The sequence below is a fragment of the Scomber scombrus genome, chromosome 7, assembly GCF_963691925.1.
Source record: "Scomber scombrus chromosome 7, fScoSco1.1, whole genome shotgun sequence".
Taxonomy (NCBI): domain Eukaryota; kingdom Metazoa; phylum Chordata; class Actinopteri; order Scombriformes; family Scombridae; genus Scomber; species Scomber scombrus.
The window spans coordinates 15225453-15251654 of record NC_084976.1 but is presented as its reverse complement, the minus strand read 5'-3'; the positions used below and the strand labels follow the sequence as shown (position 1 = coordinate 15251654).

Genomic DNA, 26202 nt, shown 5'->3' with positions numbered 1-26202 from the left:
GGCACAGTCCCTATTCACAGAAATCATACTAACTTGTTATTGCCCTTTTTATTACAGGTCATAAGTCATCAGACAAAAATTTGGGTTTGAATTTTAAACAAGGAATTACTGAAAGTCTTGCTTTTTGTCTTTAAAATCAGCACAGATCACTTCCTTTTCCTAGTACCACATTTTCCAATCCTCTATAATTAATAACAAACAGCTGTTTTTTAAAAGTGGCATACCTATTAAAATTTGTGGTAGCACTCAGGTCTTCAGGTATACTTAAATTCAATCCAGCAGGTCATATGATACCAGACTAGCTTCTTCCAGGCCGGCACAGGAAATTCAAGCCACCTTAGAAAATCGCCATTTTCCATATTGTTAATGAAATCCAGGCCACCAAGAGGGATGGATACAAGTAGCAAACTGGCCACAGACTCATGTATGACGATGTATCCCAGGCTATCTGTTCAAACACAGAAGATATCTCCTAAAGCCTTAACACTGATTATTGAAATGAATCTTTTTTTTTTCTTCAGTCAAGTAATTTTTTTTTATGTTATTGCAGAAATGTTACTTATTTGTACTTTTAACTGTTGCCCATGCCTGTCCATTGTTAACATTTTGGGATGAAAAACCTACTAACCGTCTCAATCTTCCACACTAATAACCTGTTGCTTTTTTCACAAGCATGTACTGTGTGTGTCTTTCTGGGCTCATTTACCACTGTGTGTTTTTCATATTGTCTCTGTCCAACTTCTCTTCCCTCTTGCCTGCCTACATCCTCCCTTTCCTCCTTTCAACCCTCAAACCAATCCTCTCGCCACAGAGAAGAGGAAGAGGAGGAAGAGGAGGAGGAAGGAGATGAGGAGGAGGAGGGAGAGGAAGAGGATGAGGAGGAGGACGATGAAGAGGCAGATGATGAAAGTCATCCAGTCATTGAGTCCTCTAGACAGGGCACTTGCAGGTATTTTAGGCTAACTAGTTTGCTAGGCGTGAAACAATGCCCCATTCCCTTTGTTTTTCCATAGTGTCTCTGCCATAGTTTTTTAAGTATAATTCTTTCCTTTTACCAATTTGGACTCCTGCTCTCTTGTATTTTGTCATCCTAGTGGGGCACCAGCTGTAGCAGACACCCCTAACATGTGTTTGAACTTAAAGTGTATGGCCAGCGTCCTCCCTAAAACCAGTGACCCTGAAGGGCAGAGAGAATATCTCGGCTTCAAGACCAGGACATCTTCTCCTGTGTCCGTCGCACCAAAACAGAGGACCATTAGTCCTTGGTCTGCACCTCCCCAGCCACCTGACAGTGTCGTCCCTGTCGCTCTGAGTAAAGTGCCAGGCTCTGCTCACCGTCTGAGCCAAAGTCAGTGTCAGTCTACCCCAACCACATCCCCCTTCCCTCTCTCTCCATCCCCTGACTTGAACCAGAGCCAGGTGTCTGTTGGGGCCAAGGAGAGTGAGACGGGCTCGAACAGAGAAAGGCACTTCAGGTAGAGCGTAGGAGCTACAGTTCACCTACATGTTTTGCATAAGGCCTCCCATTATACCTTCAAATGTCCAAACACACTGTCCTCCCCATCACTGCTGTCTATGTATCTATGTAATTCACTGTACACCCAGCAGAGACAACCACAAGCATCATCAGAGTAAAAAGAGAAAAACAGATATGCTCAGATTCAAAATCTTATTTAATTTCAAATGATGCTCTTCAAAAGTGCATACCGTGAAGTTATTCTATAGCTGAGTCCCTCTCTACCTCCCTAATCCATAAAAAAATGTTTTGTTCATCATAGTGAGCATAAGGCCATTATTTCTCACTAGAAGTGATTTATATGGCATATGTCATCTCCAAAGACACACAGTACCAGAAAAAAGGAAAGTCATAATTACTTCCTTTTCTCTTCTCTGTTGCTGGAAACCGTTATATTGCAGATACTGTATTTACTACTCATCTGTCTTTCATTGTGGTTCTGCACCACACTTAATTCAAGACAAGTCAATAAATTAATTCTAAGCATTAAGGAACTTTAAGTATTAGCATGAGTCACAGTCACTCTTAGTTGTTCACAGTCCTGCAGAGATCTGTTGCAATGGAAACAGGATGGACAGCCACATCAAAACTGGCGCAGTAGTTCCTCTGCGTGTATCTCTGATGCCAACTGAGAAAAAAATGATTCCCCGTTTTTTTTATGCAACGGACCATAAAAAGTGATGTATTGATCCTCTAAAGCAGTGTTATTTAGTTGGATTTGCAGTACTTTTCTAGCTTTCTAAGTAACACGTGGAATTGGTAAGACCAATAGAGATAATGTCTTGCCCCTGTCGTCATGTCGTGTGGTCTTGCAGCCCTCTGACCTTCAACTACTGCCCCTCTATCTTGTCTGTGTGACTAACACCTTATTCTTTTATCTTTGGGGTGTCTGATGTTACTGTTAATCTCTTTCTTTTTTTTACTGTACCTTCCATCTTCAGTCTGACAGACACAAACAACTCCACTACATCTTTCACTGCTAGAAAGCCCTGCTGGGCTGAAAGGTAAGGACAGAAGTCAACAGGTCGTCTGTTACAAGACTGTGCAGGGACAAGACACGTAATATTTATAAAGCAAAACCTGTGCACTAGGTCAGACATACTCCTCTCACAACAGCTTATATCCAACGCACAGCATCATTGCTTTGCTTACTCTTTCTCTGCCTTGGTGCTGTCACACCGCTTGTCTGAAAGCTATGCGGTCACTTGTTGCTCCAGCTTGTGTCGCTCCTGCTAACAGCATTTCAAAAGCCCCTCCATCCACCTGTAGGCTCTGAGTCCACTTTCCCCTGGTGGACAAGTTAGTGTCATTGTCCCAACTCCCTGCTGTCCTGAGCTTGGCGTTTCCTTGTGGGAGGAGGTCCGAGCTTGTGTTGTTGTGTTCCACATTAACATTATGTCTGTTCCACATGAGTAGGCTGGATGAACTGACTTTTTGACGTAGTACATTAGTAGTTTCAGGGAGATGTGGATGTAGTGAAGTCTACCCTTATGTTTTGTAGTTGTGGCACTAGTAGTAGAATGCTTGTTTGTTTTCAATTATTGATCCTATCATCTATTGTTAACTGTTTTTTATACACAATGTATTGTGCAACTGTTCTAGGACAAAATGTGCATGAGTCAGATTCAACAGAACAATTATAAGTCCTTTGAGAAAAAAAAAGGTCTGATGACGAGATGGATTTATGAAAGATTCCCATCTACAAACATAGATAAGCAATGCACCTGCAGGTACCCTCCCAGGGATTTTGGCATGGATTTCTTAACAGTAAAGTTGTTTAAATTCCAAGTGCTTAGCAGCATTGTTCTTTTATCCAGCAGAGTCATTTCTCAGAGTAAACTGCCCAGCAGAATCACATCACACCTCATAGATCCTTGAAGTGATGTGCAGCCCTCTTCACTGCCTTGGAAAATGTATTAGGAGAGAACAAAGCATTTATTTTCCTCTCTTTTTACAGAATTAGTGCCAATGGCACTCCATACCCTGGCAGGCACCAGGCTCCTACGTCACCCATCAGTCGCTTCACTAGTTCAACGTCCTCCACTCCAGACTCCAAACCTGACAGGTTGGCATGTCAACTGTTCCGTAGCTAATGCTCAACATTTTTGGATATGGCTGTTACAACATTACTCACCCCATCTGTAAAGCTCCCTTTGCGGAAGTGATAACATATTAAAATCAAAACACAGACTCATCCCTCAATGTTCCTCATATTTTCACATATTTTTTGTATCTTTGGCATGCAGACCTGCTTTAGGGGGCTTGCTAACTTCATCGTTCAGACAGCATCAGGAGTCTCTGGCTGCAGAGAGAGAGAGGAGACGCTTGGAAAGAGAGGAGCGTCTGCAGAGGATCGAGAGAGAAGAGAGGAACCGCTTCAAGTCAGTCTCAACTTACAAATCAGACACAGCTACTGTCAGAGCACTGCATTACTTCATATCAGAGTGACAATATTATCTCTTTAAATTGTACCATAGGGAGCTGTACAGCCAATGAAGAGATTTGAATTGGCATTTTGAAATTTTGGAACATGTGGCTCCACTCTTGAGTCAAACTCATGAGAGCTGGGTTGTCTCTCTTTTGAAGGCTCATATAGAGATATGTTGAATCATGGCTATCATAGCAGCTTGGTCTTGCTCAGGTATATTGACTTAGTATGTTATATATCTCAGTTTTATTTCTTTGCCCTAAAAAATATCATATTCAGTTAGGCAATCATCAAATTCAATATCCATGTAAAAAAGCAAACATAAATTATGAATGAAGGTTCTAAATTTTCTCTTTATTACTCTCTTCTGGCTGTTTCTGTCTTTCTACATTTTTGTCCCAGTCAAGATTTAGTAGACAAGAGGGAAGAAGCAAGACAAGCCAGAGAGGAAAGGTGAGTTAACTTTCATATCATGAGTTCACATGGATTCTCCGTAATGCTCCAGTTGTGAAGATACATAAAAAACAAAGGAGATTTGTAAATGCTTTGAGATCCTTTTCTAAAATGGATGGCAGATGTAAAGCAAGTTACACCCAGCCTCAGGCTGAATTATAGGTGTCGGGGCCCCTCTAGGCCTGCTCACCATTAAGATATCCCAAAGTTAACAGGACAAGTGTGTAATTGTGTTTTGGCATGGATCTGGTCCAGTTGTCTCCCAATGACTGCATCAGTATGTTTTATAGCTCATTCTTACCTTTTTTGCCTCTTTCACCCCTGTGAACTGGAATATGCTTCTGGTCGCGTGCTTTGAGATCAACAACATTTTAATGACTCTTTAGAAACTTTTTTTTAAAAAAGGCTTTCATAGGTCATCGTTTCAGTCCCGTCAGTAATGTAATTACAGCTCCATTTTCCCATAGTTACCCAGGAATAAGACAAACATGTCATGAATGTTAACAGTGAAAATGCTGACATCATTGCTAGAATTCATGAAAACCTGGCAGAATTGTTCATCAGATATGATGAAATCCTCATATCTCTAAAATGTTATCTTCTCAGAAGATTGTATTTTTTGAATTCATGAATTTCTTTAAAAATCTAGGATGGTGTCATTTTTTTCTGCTCATAAAAAACTGTGAAAATCACTTCAATTAGAGTTGTGATATTTTCATACAACAGTCAGTAAGTTTCTGTTTAGTCATACCACAACTATCAAATGGCTGAACTACAGCAGATTGGCACACATCTAAACCACACTGCGCAGACATCTGGAAGCTACTCTTTGCTGTTGCAGGTACAAGGCTGTGGAGAGACTAGCTGCAGAGGACTTTGAGCGGGAGCGACCCAGAGCACCAACAAGAGGACGGACAGAAATCACTTTGTGTTTGAGTTCCAACCCCGCAAGCCGCTCCGCATCTCGCTGTGCCACACCTTCATCCATCATCTCACAGGAGGACACGGTCGCCAGCACACAACAGAAATTGGGTAATTTGCCAACCATTTATTCATCATTAATGCTTGAGAGTTATGAACATGAGTGGATTGTAATTTTGGTTTACAGAGCTGGCTGAGACAATACAGACTGTCAGTGCATCTGTCACATATATGTGATACCGGGTTATTGTCAGAGAATAGAGAATGTTGAGTGTGTAAGTGTGTCTATAGAGGGTGGGGAGTGCACCTACACAAATATCTAAATTTCCTGCATTTGAAATAGCTTTAATGAGACCCTCAGTGATTTGAAGGTAATTTGTCATGGCTGCAATCAAAAAAGGTTTGTGCTGGATGTTTTGGGGAAAGAAACTTTTTTTTTTTTTTTTTTTTTTTTTACCTACCTTTCAAATATAATTATTTTTCTTAACATACTTATTTGGTGACTACTAAAAAGAAAACATAAATAAAACAGTTTTTCTCTCAGAAGTTGTAAACTCTCTCAAAGCCACAGTAACAGTCATGTTGTATGGTCATGAGCCATGCTAATAGAATTTGATGATTGCTTTTTGAATTACTTTTAAAGTCTGGGACTGTAAGTTGAGTTTAGACAATTTCTCAGTGCAATAAAGGACATGTCAGGAAGCAATTTGAAGCTGTTTTAATTGCAAACAAAGAATGTTTCTGAAGACTATCAGATAATGTACAGTCAAATAACTGAAGTACTTAACGTAACATTTTTTCCACGTTTTGATTTCTCTTCCAGGAACAGAACACATCTCAGAGCCAAACATTGACCCACAGACCAGAACCAAAAGTCCAGCGCCAGAGTTAACAGTATCAGAACCTTCCCCCACACCTCCCTCTGAGCCAGACAAGCAGCAGACTGAGACTGAGTCGCCTGCAGAGACGGAGGATGTCAGGGAGACTCAGTCAGACCAGAATGTAGTTGCAGAGCCAGCAGCAGACGAACAGGTAGGCACGGAGGAAGACGAGAGGCGAGAGCAGGAGAAGCTCGAGGAACAGAAAGAGTGCATGAATGAGGGAGATGTAGAAGAGCAGGTGGAAGAAGCAGAGGTCGCTGATGTAGCAGAGGTGGGAGAGACAGACGTGGAGGTGGATGTTGAGTTAGAGGAGGGGTCAGAGAAGGAGCAGCCGATGGAAAGGGATGTAGAAGACAGTGTACTGCTGAGTGAGAAGGAGAGACAGAACGAGGAAGTGAATGAGAAAGACAACTGCTCTGCATCCAGCATCTCCTCAACAAGTAGCACTCTGGAGAGGGAGGAGCGGGAGGAGAAACTCACCAATGACATTGAAGCAGGTATGATTTGGAGCTGATTTTATGTACTTACTTTGATAATCATCCATGTATATTTGTCAAAGGGATGATGTTCTACAGTAACAGTTGAACGTTTGGACATAACTTCCCATTCACTTGAATGAGAAAGTGTGTCCAAATTTTTGACTGGCACTGTATGTCGATATTGTTTCCACAACAACAGGCCAATGGACCCAGTGCATTAAAGACGCAGATGTGAATGACCAGTGCAACAAAATACTCAACAGCAAGCGCTTCATGCTGGACATGCTCTATGCTCAGAAAGCAACCAGCAAGGATGAAGAGAAAGTAGGAGAGACAGAGAAAGAAAAATGTAAATTTGAGAAGGAGACGGAGGTCAGTGACTCTTCTGTGGCGAGCCTGGCTAGCAGGATCTCCACACTGGAGGCTCACAGACAAGCCAGAGAAGAAAATGTGAAAAAAATGGAGGTGGGGCATCTGGACAACCAGGGCAGTGTCCGAGCAGTTGCGGAGAGGTTTGGAGATTTGGTCAAAGGCCTATCGTCTCCTCTTGAGGTAGAGGCGTCAAAAGAGCAGCAGCAGACTGACACATCTTCAACCACTGTCTCACCATCATCATCACCATCATTACCCCCAAAGAAAGAGTCGGACTATATCTGGGATCAGCTGATGGCCTCACCCAGGGAGCTCCGCATCAAAGAAATGGACTTCACAGACCTGAGGGACGAGGATGACATGGACATTTTAGATATAGACAGTATAATGGGGTCGGGTGATCTTTTACCACCACCTCCTCCTCCCCCATGCAACGCTCCCCTACCACCACCACCACCACCCCTGTTTGGGTGCCCTCCGCCTCCTCCCCTCCTTGGCAAGATGATGCCCCCACCACCACCATTCATGGCCCCTATCCCTCCGCCTTCCCCTCAGCTGAATCGAGGGGAGGCACCTCTCTTTCAGAAGAAGAAGAAGACCATCCGTCTCTTCTGGAACGAGGTGCGTCCAGTGGACTGGCAGTGTAAGAGCCATAAATTCTGTAAGGAGTCCCTGTGGTCCAAACTGGAGCCAATTAAACTGGACACGTCCAAGCTGGAGCAGCTGTTTGAGTCCAAATCCAAGGAGCTTCCTGTTACAAAGGTAACTTGGTGTCAGACTCTACTTAGTAGAGCCATGCAGTGTTAATGTAATTTTCATTACCAGATTAGTTTTGCAGCTCTGATTTGTTAAGGTTTCCCTTCCATAGCTGAGGACTTCCTGCTACCGGGAGATTTATATGAAATGATCATTTTGTGAGTTTAGTGTCCAAATACTGGTGAGGTTAAATGAGGTTGTCTGGGGTGCAAGTAAGCATGATAGTATTAGATAGAAGTAGTAGATCACATTAGTATACAGGAATGAAAATGATTAATACTCTTTTTTTATGTGTATGTTGTCTAATATGCACAGTTTAACCCTTGATTGTCTCATAGAAAGCTGCAGTTGATGGCAAACGACAAGAAATAATAGTCCTGGACTCCAAACGAAGCAACGCAATAAACATCGGCTTGACTGTTTTACCCCCTCCTCGCACCATCAAGACAGCTATCCTCAACTTTGATGAGTATGCACTGAACAAAGAGGGCATTGAGGTGAGCATTTTTCAAAGAGATTCTGTTTTAGTGTACATGCAGTACATCTAAATTTGTACAGTGGATTATTACAGTTAATACTGTCTACTGTAGGCCCATCAAATAAAACCCGTTCATGCTCACAGGGTCCAAAGTAAACATGGTTTTCTTGAATGATATTTATCCAGCATGGGCTGACCACATTGTTGACATATCATATGATTTTCTGGCTGCTTGGCTGTTTTCATATAATTAATCACAGTGATGATTAGAAGTTAGCTCTACGTGCATATTTTCAGGCCTTTTTTAAAAACCATACTGTAGGTTTTTGAAGGGTTACACATCAGCAGATACTGATGAATGTTGCATCCCTTTGGTATTATATAACCTGTCATTTTCAGAGCTTCTCCTTGAGTTGAGTCTCTGAGGAAAAGAGTACTCCTCTCCACCTTTCGTCTCTGGAAGTATTTTCAGCCAGGCGACAAACGCAAGGTTGAAAGTTCAGATGTCACACAAGTCTGTGGGAAAGCTTGAAACATCTAAGATAAACAGAGCTGGAAATGTCAGACTCAATTTTTTTCCTCTCCCTGTCTATGATTTATTCCCTCACATATGATATAAAAGTTTTTCATAGGCATTGAAACCCTTTTGATATGTTGACTTGATGAATGAGCTGGTAAGACTTTCCCTTCCCCTCCCCTCCTCTCTTGTCTCTATTCCTGCCCCAGAAAATCCTGACGATGATCCCCACAGAGGAGGAGAAGCAGAGGATTCAGGAGGCTCAGCTGGTCAACCCTGATATCCCCCTGGGTAGCGCTGAGCAGTTTCTTCTTACCCTTTCCTCCATCACAGAGCTGTCTGCTCGCCTGCAGCTGTGGGCATTCAAGATGGACTACGAGCTTATTGAGAAGGTTAGGCAAATCCTTGTGGAAGTCCATACAGATTAGGGCTGAACATTTTTTGAATAATATCTAATTTATGATCATTTTGACTAATATTACAATTGTGATATGATAATTCTTACAACATTATTCTCATTTTCATTGAAAGACATTGTGATTTTTGCAGGTATCTGTATCAAACGAAGATGTTTTCTTAAGTCTGCAGAATGTAATGTTTAGGCCAGGATATGTCTGCAGCACCACAATATTTAATTTACAATGTTATTTTGACACACATTTCTCCTTAAATAAACATGCCTCCTGCGATTTGAAAGTTACAGTCATGCTGTCATGAATTAAAGGAATAGTTTTATATTTTCAAAAGTATGCTTATTTACTCTCTTGCTGAGAGTTAAGAAGACTGTCACTCTGACGTCTTTACAGTAAATATGAAGCTTGGAAGTAAATATCAAGGCTGGAAACAGGGAGAACAACTCCAAAGGCAAAAAAGCTTGCTAATTAACACATTATGTCTCATTTGTGTAAACACTAACTGGGGCTATTTCTGAAGTGGCGCAGTGACTTTGGACAAAGCCAGGCTAGCTGTTTCACTGTTTCTGGTCTTTAAGCTAAGCTAACAGATGCTAGCTGTAGCTTCATATTTAACATACAGATGTGAGAGTGGTATCAATCTTCTCATTATTATGTACTATGCCTTTAAAGTTTTTACATTTTCATCAATTTAATGCATATCCCTATCAAGGGAAAAATAAGCAGACTACAGCAAATATAGATAATGTGTGTCTTTTTATGCTGTTTTAGGAGGTGGCGGAGCCTCTTCAGGATCTAAAAGAAGGGATGGACCAGTTAGAGAAAAACAAAACACTCCGCTATATCTTGACCACGTTGCTGACCATCGGCAACTTCCTCAACGGCACAACCGTAAGTAAAACTGAAGACACATACAACTAAGAGGTTCCCCTTTTTTTCACATTCTCTCCCTCTATGTCTTAAACTCACTTCCTCCCGTGCTCCTCCTCCTCCCCCAACTCCCCCGACAACATATTTATTTGGCAAGGATAACAGTGGACTCTCTGTGTGTAAAAGAATGTGCTGTGTGCTGCCTGACTGTCTGCACCGGACACTGTCCTTCTACAGTAAAAAAGCTTGTGCAGGCCTGTGCTGAACCTGGCTCTGTCTGTCTGAAAAGAAAAAGGGAGGCAGATTGTGATTGTGTTTTCTGGAAGTCGGTGCACGGTTGTGTGGAATTTGCATCTGTGTCTCAGACTACTTTTTTTTCTTTTTGTCTCGCTTTGTGATGAAGGTTTCTGTGGCCTTGCGTGTGCCTGTGTGCGCATGCATCGATGTGTTATATCTATGAATGACTGTGTGTGTGTGTGTGTGTGTTTGTGTGTGTGTGTGTGTGTGTGTGTGTGTGTGTGTGTGTGTGTGTGTGTGTGTGTGTGTGTGTGTCTGAACCTTGCGGGAGCCAAACATGCAAAAGGGAAACATAAGTCATCAACATCAAAACAAGTAGTTCCCGTAAATAATGGCTGCATTTATATTTTGCAGTAAGCCATTTAAAACTGGCAGAAGAACAAGGGAGATCCTGTTAGGATTATGTCTTTCATGATATGTTCTGGCTTTTTTAGCTCTGCTGTGGTGAGAGCAGAACAATCGGTCGGGTCTGAAGTAGATTGTGGTTTCTGATAATCACAGCCTAATGAATCTAAGTATCTACTCGGCGCACTCCATTGAGACCCTTTTTCTGACTGTGCCAGAAAGGAAATTTACTGCAATTTGGTCCTCTAGTCGGGTCTCTTGATTGTTAATTTCAGACAGTTGTTTCTGTCCCTCTTTCTGTGTGTGTGTGTGTGTGTGTGTGTGTGTGTGTGTGTGTGTGTGTGTGTGTGTGTGTGTGTGTGTGTGTGTCTCTCTCTCTCTCTCTCTCACTCTCTCTCTCTCTCTCTCTGCAGGCTAAAGGCTTTGAGCTGGGTTACTTGGAGAAAGTCCCAGAGGTGAAGGACACAGTTCACAAGCAGTCGCTGCTGCACCACGCCTGCGCCATTGTGGTCGAGAAGTTCCCAGACAGCACTGACCTTTACTCAGAGATAGGAGCTGTCACCCGCTTGACAAAAGTTTGAATTATTCACTATTTTAAAAACTTATTAAGCTATTTCTGCACAGTATCAGTTTTTTGCTTTTGAACTAATTTCCAGTAGCATTAGTTGCAAATGTCATGAGTCATATCCATCGTAGAAAGTCACGGACCATTGTTTTGTTGTCAGGTGGACTTTGACCAGCTTCAAGACAATCTGGCACAGATGGAGCGAAGGTGCAAAGCATCATGGGATCACCTCAAAGTCATTGCCAAACATGAGATGAAACCAGCATTGAAACAAAAAATGTCAGACTTCCTAAAAGACTGTGCAGAGAGAATTATTATTCTGAAGATTGTACATCGAAGAATACTCAACAGGTATGTGCATGAGTGCATATTAGCTTGGTTTAACAATTTCCTTGCATTATTCAAGAGTAAATACATCACTTTATTTGCTACTGTTTCAGTGTCATTTTCTGCCATTTTTTTGTGTATTTTCATGACTGTTGAGGGATTTTTTCATTACACATCTGCAGGTTTCATGCCTTTCTGCTGTTCCTGGGCCATCCGATATATGCAGTACGTGAGGTCAGCATTCATCGCTTTAGCAAGATCCTGAGTGAATTTGCCCTGGAGTATCGCACAACACGAGAGCGCGTGCTACAACAGAAACAGAAGAGGGCCAACCACCGTGAGAGGAACAAGACCAGGGGAAAAATGATAACAGATGTAAGTGGTCTTCACCACAAGCAAGGGTCACATGTACACTTTCTCCATTTCCTGACCCTCGTCTTTGTTTGGTTTGTACTTTCTCAATTTTATGAAACAATATGAACAATCCCCAGATGCTGGTTATATTCATAATCTGGTTAGAGTGCCAAATGCAGCCATTTCGGACAGACACGGCATACATTTGTGATGACATCAGCATAGTTCCTCTGCCTTCATATGTATAGGTTACTGTAACAACAATCAGTGAGTTGTTTTCAGTGTATCCCATTCTGTAGCTGCAGCAGGCTAAGAAAGGCCAGAGCAAACACCTCCCTGCATGATTAAAATCCCTTAAACCCTGAGGAGTCGGCTGCTCAGAGTGGACTCCACAGCGAGCCTTGGCAGGGGCCCCTCTCTCTTCAAAGGGACCCTAATTCAATCACTGTGTGAAAATTCAAACCTTTGGATGTTCCTAAAGGAGAAATAACAAGGCCCACACCTCAACCACGCTCTTATAAAGATGTTCAGTCAAATACGCTCTTTTCTTCTGTCGCTTACATCCATTTGCAATGTTTTTAATGCTATCATACATATATATTGGTGATAGGGGACACAAATCTCATAGCAATTTTGAAGTTCAAAGGAACAGTTTGACATTTTTGGAACTTCTTTTTTGCTTTCTGGCTGAGAGTTAGATGAGAAGACTGATTTTACTCTCTATCATCTCTCTATTCAATATGACACTGCAACTGGTTAGATCCAGGCTTGCTGTTTCCCCCTTTTTTCAGTCTTTATGCGAGGCTAAGCTAACTCTCTGCTGGCTCCAGCTTCATATTTACTGTACAAACATGAGAGTTGTATCGGTCTTCTCATCTAACTCTGTCATTAAAGTGTTGAACTATTCCTTTAGTGTTTACAGTACAAATTAAGGATTTGGTGTGTCTTTATGGTTTGAGAAAAAAGCTACAACCTCTGGGTTTGTGAAACCAATTAGAAAACTCGTGGTTACATGTTGTTTATAATAAGTTTCCACTTGATAACAGATGCTCTAATCACATACTTGACAGCATTTTTTTTTGTCCATTTTCCTCCTCTCTGTAGAGTGAGGATGACAATGACAGTGAGGTAGGAGGTGACTTTGTGTGCAGTCAGGTGCATGTAAACCTGGTGACTAACATTCAAACAGACTCTGTTGTAACTCTGAACAATAACTGGTGTATTTATAGTATGTGAATTAACAAAGGACGTGTCATTAGTCAGATAGACGGGTTCTGTGTGTGTGTGACCTCACATGAATGAGGAAGCTTGACAGCGATGACAGCGAGGTGTTTGCATGCTGTCTGCGGGAGTGTTGAGTGAATTTCACTGGAAGGAGTAACGGCTACTTCCTGGTTTAGATTAATAGATCTCAGGAGGACTCACAGTTTGACTTTTGAACCTGAACGAGGTTCATATGTCCAACATACGTAGCTCACACTTGCATGTCTGCATTGTTGCAAGGTACAGTCATGGAGAAAAGGGACATTGTTGCCTCATTGTGGACTTACAGAATAAACAATGCTTCAAATGTGGAACTTGTGACTGAAATGATTAACTGTTCTTATTTTAGGCTGGAAAGTGCTGCGTCATAGCAAAGATTAACCAGTATGACCAGAGCATGGCCAGATTCTCACAATCTCCTGCTAATAAAATGTCAGCTATCATAATCGTGTGTTCCCCTCTTATCTACAGAGTGGTAAATTTGGCAGTGCCCCGCCAGACGCACAAGAGAGCCAGCCTCAGGGTATCCAGTACGCTGAAGCTGCAGCGGAACACGAGAACATGAAGGCCGTGCTAAAGAGCAGCTTGCAGTGCGGAGAGAGCGGAGTGTCAACAGTGCCGGGCCTACGAACACGAACCAGAGCCAGCAGCGCCAGAGGTCAGCCTCATCAACACATTATACTGTATACATGTTACATATACCCAGAACCATGGGATTTGTTTTCCACAGTCACTTCAAGGTCCATTTATTAGCTGATGTGGAGCATTCTCTCATATCCCACAAGCTTCCTTATTAGCCTGCTGTTTTCTGATCTGCTCTGTCTGTTTGTTTCAGGGCGCGTCCCCCCATGGTACAATGCCAGTGACGACCCAGTGAACTGCACAGATGATACAGCTGATGAGATCATGGAGAGAATTGTTAGGTCAGCCACTCAGGGGCCCAGCCAACGGACGCAGCCTCGAGAGAGGAGGCGCTCCCGAGCCAACCGAAAATCATGTGAGTTACATGAAGCGTTTGACAAGTGACATAAGTCATTCATGCTGCATGTGCAAACTCAGTAATGATATGTTTGTCTTGTTTTTTTCTTGCCATATAGTGAGAAGGACACTGAAGAATGGTTTGACGACAGAGGAGGCCAACGCACTCGGCTTGTCCAGCGGTTCAGAGATGCAGGTGTGAGTTGGACCTGGATCCCGTCGGACATTAAGACGTCTGGAAGCCCTTTCACTGCCCCTCCACTGCCTTCACCCATCTGGCTTGGCGCTAAAATCCCCCCAGCTTTGATGAGTTGATCTCATCTTTATGCATTTGGTTTACACAGGCTTGACACAAGTGCTTCCTGAGGAGAGTGAATATAAGGCTGAACGAGATTTCATTCACAAGCAGAGCGCTGCATTCAAACCACTGAGCTTTGTTGTTAATGGATATACATCGATGATCTGCACTCATGAGGCTAAATCACAATCATCCTTTGACATCGCATACAAACACCCCGAGCAAAAGTGTGTTTTTTTTAAGGCCGAAGGCATCAAAAGAGTTGGCAGTGCATACGCTTTGATCTCCATGGCCTTGACTGAATCCAGACGCCTGAAAGGTGTGCGACACAGAGCCTGAGACAGACACTAAACTCCCCACTAACTGTGTGCTCGGGTTTAGTGTCAGACCTGCAGCTTTAGTGACAAATTCAAAGACTTTTCATCTATTGAGTAGATGTCCGCGTGCAGAGGGTTATTCTGTAATATACTACTGTGGTAGTTTTGTGTTTCTAGTCATTTTGCTCAAGGTGCTCAAATAAGGAACAAGTGCACTGGATGTAAAAGTTGGGTATCAATGGAATGTGAAATCCTTGACACTGATGAACCACTCTGACATCTGAATCCGAAGATATACTCTAACAGTTCAACCAGCAGTCCAATAGTAGCACAGTTGTTTTCATGATGTCTAATCAAAGAGTTTCATCAAGTATGTGCAACTAAAGCTTTGTCAAAACTTCTGTGATTTTACTGAAAAAGAAGGAAATTACAAGAGCAGAAACAGTGCAGATGATTAACTACAGTTCAGTTACTGTGGGTAAGACTGGTGATACCACTAGATTCAGAGTAATGCTCATCATGCTCACGTTCGTAGCTTCAACAAATATAGACGCATTGCATTATGTAACCTGTTCTCACTGATGCAGATCACTGTCTGAGCAGCACGGATCGAACAGAGAAAAGCAGGCGCAATGTTACTAGGTGAGCTGTCATCATTTCGTTAGGTCTTTATTTTGTAGAAACTATGAGCTGCACATTTCAGAGTGCCTTTCAGAGACAGTTATTTATTAAGACGTTTTCAGGGACATGTATCAAGAAAATGTTACTACAGCAGATGTGCAGTCTGTGCGGAACGAGAATATGTTGAGTCATTCACGAGCTGTGATTTATTTTTAACCAGTGTTTTTAAACTTGTCCTGACAAAAACTTTTTTCTTTCATGTTACGTCTCAGATCAAATAGTTGGAGATAGCTTTAAAGTATTTATGACAATTTGAGGATTGGTTATGCACATTAGCTGTATCCTGTTGCCTTACTGTAGAACATGGACATGCGTTGTTCCACTCGAGTCAAGATCTTGAAATATTTTTAAAAAGGGCCAGGCCAAATCAATGTGTAGCTCAACTGGCATCACTGGAGATCTTGGTTTGCAGGAGACCTCCTTTCTTTAACTTTGAATGTGAACATCAGGGGTTACTTGATTATTAGTAACATGGTCGCACATAAAATCTCATTAATTTAAACATGTAAATCTGTATTGAAGTGAATGAGAAGGAACCCGCGGTTGAATTTTTTGATTACATAGGCCTGTTATGTTTTTGTTTTTTTTTACTATTTCTGAGTCTGAGCTGTGCTATTAGTTAATTTGGAATGACAGTAGCTAAATTTACAACATGCATACTTTCAGTTTATATCACGGCTCGCTAGTTGCAAAGTAAATCTATCCACTCACAAATTTTCACTGTGATGGAAACATAGCCATGGAGAGAAACAAGAATCTAGCGCAATATCATGATAAAGCTTCATAAAACATCACCAGCAGTACTTTTTTGTTTTTTTTCCTAGAATTTACTGAAAACTATTCAGCACCTTAGATTCAATGTGTAGCATGCAACTTCTAGCTGAAGAAAAAGTAAAACTGAAGTTACAGGGGAGGAGCTCATTGTTTTCCCAGATTGTACTGTTTTTATCAAACACAAGACAGAATAGATGTGTAAAGTAATATAGGGGAATGCTGTAAAATGATGTACATGTCATGACAATGTCCTTTTATGTTCTTCTGTTTTTGTTTTGCTCCATGTGTAGAATAGTGTATTATAGACTAAAAGCAGTATTATTCTAAAATATAATTTAAGCAAACCAAGCCATGCATGGTTTAAAAAGGTGTCACTTCTGCTCGATACAACGGCAAGTTCACTTTTGGATTCTCAGAGCTGTAGGGTTTGTTTGTGTGTGCGTGTTATTAAATCTTTTTACTTCATGTACTGTTCAGTGAACAAATGTGGTGAAAACACGCAGTGGTCACATTTTTACCAGCGAGTCCTGTGGAATTCTTTAGAAGCCTTTTGATTTCATTGCACTCAACGTTTTTCTTCTTTTAATTTAATATTAGCCGAAAACACACACACATACACACATTGCTGCCTGTGCCATAACATCACTGTGGAAATTGGACACAAGTGCTATACAACCAAGGCTTCTATTGCGTCTATGCCCACAGCAAAAACTATGTAACTACAATAAAAAGGCTCATAAAAATGCATGTGGACTACTGTTTGTATTGCGTTTCTGGGAGGGGGAATAAGCGTCACATCAAACACTTTCGGAAAAGCAAAAAAGGCAAACAAAAAAACTTAAGCCCCGTTTATTTTTTTAGTCCACACAACCCATGCTTCAAGTCACTTTATGTTCATCAAGAGCATTTTGAGGTCGATGTCGATACAGCTCATCTGGTGTTTACACATGGCCATTATACAGACCTCATTTGGTCTTGTTTAAAATTCCTATGTCCACAGGTGTTATGGATCTAAATGTGATTATGATTTGCTTTTAATAAATTGCAGAGACATTACAATGAACAAGACAGCTACCTAAAAAAGGGAGGAAAGGTAGGAAATACAAAAAAAAGCATTAAAAAAAAATCAGCTGAAACACTGTCAGCAAATCCAGTGCAACCCAAGACACGTTCTGCTTAATACTAGCTGAAAACTAAAAACAAGGGCACATATTAAGAATTATATAATTTGTATCTCCTGATCATAATTCAAATTTATCAATATACATTTTCCCTGAACAATTGCTTTGCACAGTACCTTTGAATTGTATAGATAAATTACAAAATGGAGTATTCCCTTTCCACCAGACATGATTTACTTTGTAAAACCCCTGAATGACTGACAGGCAGAAAGCTCTTATGCAGTTAACATTTTATATTGCTGCAGTTTTACATTTTATATTGCTACATTTTTTTTAACAAAGATTAACAAAGGGATTTTCATTTTTGCATATTTTCTTAGGTTTGTGGTTTGGTGTGCATCTGCACCAATAATTCTAATTATCTCTGAAATAGCACCAAACACCAAACGCCCGACCATTCAGTGGCTGGGCGTTTGTTAAAAGTAGGTTTTAGAAATAGTACATAGCGAGTGTGCAGTGCAGTCTAATCGTTAACCACAAAGTGATTCGATTTTATAAAATGGCAAAGAAGTAAACAACACTAACTGTATACTACCAGACACATAAAGCTGATCCTCCGTCCACACAGACAAGTCGGACCTGACAGTTTCACCCACTGACTCGTCTTCTACACCGGGTCACTGTTAAGATATCTTCTGCAATGGATACAAGTTCACTCTGGGCTGTTGTTGGGCACAGCTGCCAGACGATGTTTGGTACAATTAATATTCTTTTAGATCTGACTTGAATTATAAGTAATAAAAAGAAGACTGTGTCTTAAATGCATGCTCATGATCCAGGTTGACTTCTGTTTAAAAATAGGTTTTAGGGAACCGCTCAGTTGAATAAACAATCGAGCTTAATGTTTGAGATGTCTAAAAAGCTTATATAAAAATGTATACCCAAATTATAGCTCCTGTGAGGGAAATATGTAAATGTTTACATTTTTAAAAATACTTCTTTTTTTTTTAACCATAGTTACTCATGAAGTTATTTCAACGTATAGCACCAGCTTGTAGATCATGCCAAGCCTTGGGTTTGGTCTAAAGAGCAAATCTGTGCTGCACTAAGATAGTGTAACCCAGACAGCAGTGAGACAAACTGACAAATCTTCAAAGAACTTAAAGTGCCACTCCAGTCCCACTCCAGCTTCCCAGACTTCAGCTATCTAAACCTAACCACAGTACGCATTTCCTATCTAAGACAACTGATGGGGAGCTTCAAGCATTTCCATGAGGAAAGTGTCAATAGGCGTGTCACCAATCAGCTTGAAGAAGAAGAGGTGCTCCAAACACTTCAAGCCAATGGATCGCAGTGCTGGCAGTCGGAGAAGGAGCTTAGCAAACCTGCAAAGAGGATATAATTTATTTCAACGAGATAAACACACTATGAAAGATGTTTGTTCAAGACTGACATTTTACATTGCAAAACAAAAGCAACTGAAAAAAGGAGCCTTAACAAAGCGGAGGACATTTACCTTCCCTGCTGCTCTGGGTATTTCTGTTTGCAGTAGGCTTCCAATGATGCATAGACCTTTTCTCTAAGGAGCTCCACCTCACCGGTGTTGGAGAGCCCTTTAGCATCTGAAGGAAAATGGAGAAGATATTTACATCAAGATCACAACCGACTTCATAAAAACGTATCATCTTCTTCTATAGATATCAGCAGCGTCTTGCAGTGTCAGGCACCTGGGTTGAAGAGGACGATGGCTCGGAGGCAGCCCAGCTCTGTCTTGTCCATTTGCATATCTCTCATTTTATTGACGAGCTCAGTAAGAACCCTAAATAATGACAATTGTCACAAATACTGTTCAGAGATGTGTAAAATTAAAACAGCATAATGAGACTTTTTCTTGACTCTAAGAAATTCTGATAAATACACAAAGAATATAATTACCTGTCAAATATGGCACCAACCTCTGCACTCTGTACACTCTCCCTGAATTAAATCAAACTGGTTACTATGCAGAAATTACACAAAGCAGACAAAATGCACTGTAATTAGGAACAAATTATATATTTTTTTAACTGGCAAATATCTGCTTGTTATGATGTACCTGTCAAAAATGGCTCCAACTCCTGCACTGTGTGCATTGTCGCGCTGCAGCTCAGAAGCCAGAAGAACTCCGTCCTTCAGACCGATGGAGCGATGGGAGAACGAGGCAATGAGGAGTTCATTCCACCCTGATAAAACAAACACAATTCAACACTGAAATAATCATCATATATAAGACACTACTACAGCAAGTAAGAACAGTAGCGTAGACAAGTTGTTAAATGTGAAAAGTGAAGTCTTTAGTGAAGCTTTTATAGATCTATAACTGACAATATTTTTGTTTGTTTTTAATTTTGTGGTGAAAGCAGCTAACTGCTGGCTAGCTACATTTCCCTTTGGGATTCACTTACACTGGGTTCTGTCCCATCGTGCCGCTGCACTGCACTTTATCAAACAGATATCACTATTCTCAGCTGTATCTTGGGGCTTGCTGAGTAGGAAAAAAGCACCATTGGAAAACAAAGTGTGTGTGTGTTTGTGTGTGTGTACGTGGCAGCATGCAAGTTGTGACTTGCAGCATGTGATAATTTCCACTGCTATTTGCCATCTGCAAATATTTCATTTTGCAATAGTTTACAGTAAATGTTTTTTTATCTTTTATTGTGTCTATTAATGCACAAACATCAACATTAAGGCTATTTGCCTGGCAGGTTTCGAGTGTTCACAGATGTTTGCATTATAATTGCTTTGTAGATTTTATCCACATGTTGATCTAAAGGTGCAGCCACATAATAAAACTGCTGACAGTATGTAGTAAATGAATTACTGTCATTATTCGAAAAACCATGACCATGCCGCTCTCTTTCGAAATGTTTACTTGTAACATTGCAACATTCATTCACTGTGGCCTCGGTTTCCCCACTAATAAACATGTCAATCCGATCTCAGTCTTCCACAGCTTATAAAATGTTCTCTGCATTGATTTTCATAGAAATCATTCATGGCTGGGGGTTTTCTTTCTCACCTGCACGCAGAAGGATAACCTGGTCGTCGAGGGGCAGTTCAGAGAAATGAGGGATTCTCTTTGCCCACTCCACCAAGGCAAACAGCTGTTTGTCTGCTGTCTGACAAATGTTGGTAACCGCATCATGGGGCTGAAATCAAATAACACAACAGCATGATTATGTAGTGATACATCCAAACCAAATACTTCCAGGAATTACACTAACTCTATTTGATAGCATGTCTTAATTAGTTTATGCTAAAAAAAGAAAAACAACAACACTAGACTGACAAAGTTACAAAATCTATTGATCACAGTGTTCCTACTACTCACAGAGTTGCCTACAGAGCCTCCGTCAGAGGAGTGAAGCTCAGTCTTCTGCTCCACAGCAGTCTCGGCCTCCAAGATCTTCTCCACTGGCATCTCCTCGTTAACTCCGACGCTGAACTCTAGCTCTCCTTCACGCTCTCGGTTCCTCTGGCGCTCCTCCTGGACCGCTGCACCAGACAACACAGAAGGAATGACAGGAAGGTTAATACTGGAGGAAGAACAGACTGTTCGAGGGGGAACGGGTGAACAGATGAAATTATGGGTTAAATAGTGATATTATGCTAAATGTTCTGCCTCTGTGCAGTGTTTCTGCTGCATTGAGAAGCCCTGTTAGCAATAGCAAAAAACACATTTCAAATGTTGCTTCCAGTTGATTGCTGTCAATTATCACTAAAATGTACGACTGAGAATGTTTTTTAATTGAAATGAAATTTGAACAATTATGTTTCTCAATGCATCTTTGTGCTTCTCAAATGTTTGCAGATTTTTTCTTACAGTACATTCAAAACAGCATAATAATAAACATCCATCATCACAAAGTCAGCTGAATTTACTTCTATTATCAACAGAAGTACAGCGACTACCAGGTTGAGGTTACATGCGTGAGTTTGTTATCAGCATGCTCCGATGCCCTCAAGGTAGCTCACATGCATTAGCTAAATGTTTAATATCACACTATTAAAAGACAATCACAATGCATCTAAGAAAGCAGTTATATTTCCCACCCCCCCACCCCCAAAATAGCAGTATTATACCAGTGTGGTGCTATCCTCGGGATTACAGTTCACCATGAGGACAACTGAGTTTCGAGGCTATCATGTGAAGTTTGTTAGAATTTTATATCCGTGACAAAAGTGAATGTAAGATGTCTACTTCAACTCAAGAAGATTCTGACTGTCCTTTAATTGGTGGGAAAAAAATCAGAATTGTCAGAAAATCTTGGAAAATAGTGACACTGTAATAAACTGGTAGATTAGAAACTGACAAAAAGGGCAGCCTTAAGAAAGAGAGATTGGAAGGTGTTTTAATTAGGGGTGCAGGAGAGTGAAAATGCTCCTAAATTAGCAGCCAAAATTAGAGCTGCACAGATTTAGTAAAGTCATCTCTAAAAGTTCATATACAGTAGACAGTTGTTATTCAAGATACCTAAAAATGACCTTCTTTTGAATGTGGTTCATTATATTTTTTGCCGGTTTAACCACACACAACTTGCAGGATTTTATGAAGCGGCTCATCATCACAAGCAGGGAAGGAAATTAACGTTTCTAAATATGAACATCTACCAGCCACTCAAAAGTAAATCATTGTTTTGTGTCACTTTAATACTTTACCATCTTTTGGCTGGTGGCTGGTGCTAATTTCCCACCCTGATCACAAGGCAATACGCCACAGCAGCCCTCGCTCTCAAACTCAATGCCACAGTTAAACATTTCTGGGTGGATCCTATTCTCGGCCCAGTCTACTTACCACACAATAACCCCCCAGTTATCAATCTATGCATGTTCAACACAACAGGCTAATTCTCTACGCAACATTACAATACAGTATCTTTAAAATTTCAATGTCATACTCATCCATCCCTCATCTTTTCCATCTTCTTTTATCCACCTTACATGTTTGATCACTATTGAAAGATGGAGAAAGGGTAGAATAAGAGAAAATGAAGGGAAGAGATGGAGAGGGGGTTAGTTATATAAACCGACCCCAATTCACCAGTCTCAACCCATTTTTAAATTCTAGTTTAACATCCACCCTCACCTGCCACAAAAACTAACTAATCCCGTCGTACTTACTCAAATTAATTAAAAACCTTTGGCATAATTTATCTATTTAAGACATCTAATCTGTTGCAAATTGTTCTAAATATATAATTCAACTCTTGCCTGTGGTGAAGTCTAATGTACGGCACCCATTTAATACATTGTTGAGTGTAAAGTTTTGAGACAATTTACAATAAAAGAAAGCTCCTAAACCTCCATGAGCCAAATAGGCTCTCAATATGAACTAAAAGCTTCAAAACGACGCTGCTCCTTGCATACCTTCCCTCTTCATGCCCATGGCCAGGCACTTCTGGTAGCGGCAGTACTGGCAGCGATTGCGCTGGCGCTTGTCAACCAGGCACTCTTTGTTATCCCTGCAGGTATAGCTCAGGTCTTTGCGTACAGTTCGTTTGAAGAAACCTTTGCAACCCTCACAGCTGTACACTCCGTAGTGCTTGCCTGTGAGTTACACAAATGAAAAAGTTAGGGGCTCATGGGGACATCAGATCGAGTGTGAAATTACAGTGAAAGCAGCATTTCTACTAACAACAATGACTGTGAATCATTTTGTTAACATGTTGAGGAAACACAGCCACATACATCTGACAGTATAGGATTATCCACACTAAAATCACCATAACTTAAACACTCTCCAGCTGATGTTTCACTTCTGCTAATCCTTCTCTCAAAGCATTCACTCACCAGAAGAGCGGTCTCCACAGATGACACACATGCGTTTCTGAGACAACATTATTCCAGGACTGTGAGCTGGCATGGGCCTCAGGCCAAACGGAGGTTTGATATCCTCTGAGCTGCTGATCGAGTGCATCCCTGATATGGGCGCTGAAGAAGTGATCTGGATATACAGTGTAACCAAATGAAATATTTAAAACACTGCCAGCCCAGATAACATTTGACATAAAATACAAAATGACAGAGAAAGGTTTATTACATACAATGTTCAAATACTACAACACGCATTTTTGTTAGTTTGACAAATTAGTCGCCTTATGCGATACAATTATTAACAGCATGTAGTGTGCATGCAAAGTCTTTTGGCAACCAGTATTACCGTCTAAATGATCATATTATCTAGATTTTTAGGTAACCCAAGCTATGCCACAAGATCTTCTGCCATACAAAATTGTTCCAATTTCTTTCCTGCAAATCACCTCAACAAGTTAAGTCATTAAAATGTATAAAAAAATCCTGTCTTAAAACTTGCCAATAACAACTGTCATCATTTTCCACCGACCATTTTAATTCCATATGCCCATTAACATCTGCCAAGTGCTACTAAACATTTCCAGAACAGTGTAATTAGAGCAGTGGTACTCAAACTTTTTCACATCAAGGAAAAAGTGAAGTGAATTAGACTATGGACCCCCATTTGGTAAGATTTTTACTTATAGATGTTTTATTACAGATACCCAAAATAGTCATACATTCCGTCACTATTTTACTTATGGGTGAAATTATAGTAAATATTGCAATATGCCATATAATTAAAGATTATTGTTATTATAATGATCCCCCTTTTTTGCTGGGGACCCCCTGGAACCCCTTAAAGCACCCCACTGTGCGAACCAATGAATTAGAGTACAGTTCAAAATGTAATTGATGTCTCTGCATTGTTTATTCATTCGCTCAAATGGGGTGTCAATTACCTGACTGTTGCTGATGGGTCCAAATCCAAGAGAGGGTGAGACCACTGGGGAGTTAAGTGAGGGGCTGATGACGGAGAAAGGAGAACCCAAGATGTTGGTGGGGCTGTTGGAGGCTGAGCTGTTGGGATGCTGTGAGGACATGGCTAGCAAACTACCCAATGGAGAGGATGATGTCCCGCCTGAAGGATATCAATCTGAGAGTGACACAAAAGGATATCATTAGTAATGACATGCTTTGGTTTGGTTTGGTTTGGGGTTGGTTTCTTGAATCTGTCTGTGTTTCTTCTAAGATTCAAACTGAGTTGGCAGTGTTTGTTAGCTGAAGCAACTAATAATCAAGAAGGGAGAGTCATTAATGTTAATGAGCCAACCCATCATAAACTAAAAAAGATAGTCCCCCGGGTATTATGGGATTAAATGCAGCCAAAACGCCAAATGGAAGCAACACATGAGGTAGAAATAGCATTTGGTCGTCTGTGCATGTAAACTGAAGCAAATGAAATCTCCCAACACATAACGTTAGCCAAGTTACCCAAGTTACCCGCTAACCTATCGCTGAACTAATACCTGACCTGCGTTAAACTAACACTAATCACCGCAGACAAAGAGTAATTTGATGGCTTAAAAAAATGATAAAACCACACCGTTCAGACACAAAGTTAGCTTAAATCAAAACCCCAACATTCAATTTGTTTTCAGTGATTCCCCCAAAATCACTTTTAACAACTAAGGAAATATGGAAATACAACCTTTAAAGTGACCGTCAATCTTCGTTTACGCTAAGCAAACCACTCAATATAATACAATTTGCTTACATTAGTCAGTGTTTTTTAGCTGGCTCCTGTTGGCATCGTAGTAACGCAGGTCTGAAGCTTACCGCTGAGTTACACGTTTGCTAGTTAAATACTGCTAACGATACGCAGCAACCTTAATCTTAACATTAAGTTATCCCGTTATTACTGTATTTAAAACCCTAACCGAAAAACCGAGGCGCTGGTGCCAATTATTGTGTAATTAAAGTACTAATAGTGCAGCGCATTACTCCTCATAACACGTATCACTACGTTAGCCAGTTAGCTGCGCTCCAAGCTATCTGGCTACGAGCTAACATTAGCTTCAGTGGCCATTCGTCTGGCTAATACTGCATCCTGTAACGTTGGGCAATTGTGATTTATTCATGTATTACTTAAATACATACTACTAAATATCAAATACCCAGCTTTTACGTCCGACATTAATAAACCAAATACAACATATGCGCACTAGTAGCACAATGATATCTGCTTAGCGAAGATAAGCTTACGGCTAACTTAGCCAACATAGCTAACATTAGCTCCAGTGCACGGTTCGGGTTGGTGAGTGTGAAGGAGCAGATGTTAATAAAAAATAGACTACGGTCCTTTGAAGGTTGGAATAACTTACCAGGCACACCATCGACGCATTTTTGTCTTTATATTGGTCTATATATTGGTCGTGCTCAAGCAAGCCGCAGACTAAAGGGCCGACACTCAGATCCAGTTTACTTCAACTTGACGCTGTTGTTGTTTACAGGCCATGATGGCTCAGTGCCAGCAGTATCCCTTGAGGCAAAATGTCTCATGGGACCACCCATACCAGCACTGTCATATGACACCCCTGCAGTAGATGTTCATCTTTATTTAGTTTATAATCAAGCTCATTTTGTTGATTTTAACGGAGTGTGTTTTTCCTCTGCACCCGTATAAAACACATGCATGGCTTGAAAATGATGGCAAGTTACAACTACTGATTTGGTAGAGCACACTGTGCAATTGGACTATTATGACATTGAGAATATGACCTCACAAAAAAAACAGGCATGCACACTGAACCAAACCATGTTATTAACACATTCATCCAAGAGGAAGTAACATATGGGGAAGTTATAGGAAAATTAGACAAATTTGCCTGCATCTTGAACACTTTTCTACCTGGGCATCTGATACATTTTATTATGCTGGCTATGGCAAGGTAAGAGAGAACTAC

At 40.9% G+C, this 26202-nt stretch overlaps 2 protein-coding genes across 4 annotated transcripts in view; one reads left to right on the top strand and one right to left on the bottom strand.

Moving 5' to 3' along the window:
* The window catches only part of fhod3b (formin homology 2 domain containing 3b), a 93356-nt gene extending 78724 nt beyond the window's left edge, over positions 1-14632 (top strand). Inside the window, exons 11-27 of the mRNA XM_062422483.1 lie at positions 812-836; positions 1144-1475; positions 3474-3581; positions 3763-3897; positions 4347-4397; positions 5239-5429; positions 6142-6696; positions 6878-7812; positions 8145-8303; positions 9011-9193; positions 9986-10105; positions 11140-11301; positions 11452-11642; positions 11801-11993; positions 13707-13893; positions 14071-14232; positions 14333-14632. Coding sequence (XP_062278467.1) covers positions 812-836; positions 1144-1475; positions 3474-3581; positions 3763-3897; positions 4347-4397; positions 5239-5429; positions 6142-6696; positions 6878-7812; positions 8145-8303; positions 9011-9193; positions 9986-10105; positions 11140-11301; positions 11452-11642; positions 11801-11993; positions 13707-13893; positions 14071-14232; positions 14333-14415 — 3772 coding nt within the window. The 3' untranslated portion in view covers positions 14416-14632. The remainder of the gene's footprint in view (positions 1-811; positions 837-1143; positions 1476-3473; positions 3582-3762; positions 3898-4346; positions 4398-5238; positions 5430-6141; positions 6697-6877; positions 7813-8144; positions 8304-9010; positions 9194-9985; positions 10106-11139; positions 11302-11451; positions 11643-11800; positions 11994-13706; positions 13894-14070; positions 14233-14332) is intronic.
* A 2486-nt stretch (positions 14633-17118) lies between these two features.
* On the bottom strand, positions 17119-25758 carry rxrbb (retinoid x receptor, beta b). Of its 3 annotated transcripts, none has more exons than XM_062421986.1 (12): positions 25621-25758; positions 24199-24392; positions 23234-23387; positions 22811-22990; positions 22342-22395; positions 20775-20938; positions 20463-20592; positions 19500-19626; positions 19340-19381; positions 19132-19223; positions 18921-19026; positions 17119-18789 (listed from the first exon to the last, which is right to left on the bottom strand). In XM_062421986.1, the coding sequence occupies exons 2-12, from the start codon at positions 24337-24339 to the stop codon at positions 18642-18644; spliced, it is 1338 nt and encodes a 445-aa protein (XP_062277970.1). In that variant the 5' UTR covers positions 24340-24392; positions 25621-25758; the 3' UTR covers positions 17119-18641. The 3 variants fall into 3 exon arrangements, with proteins under 3 accessions (XP_062277970.1, XP_062277971.1, XP_062277972.1); XM_062421987.1 differs by lacking the exon at positions 25621-25758 and adding an exon at positions 25014-25169; XM_062421988.1 differs by lacking the exon at positions 22342-22395.
* Positions 25759-26202: the final 444 nt, after the last annotated feature.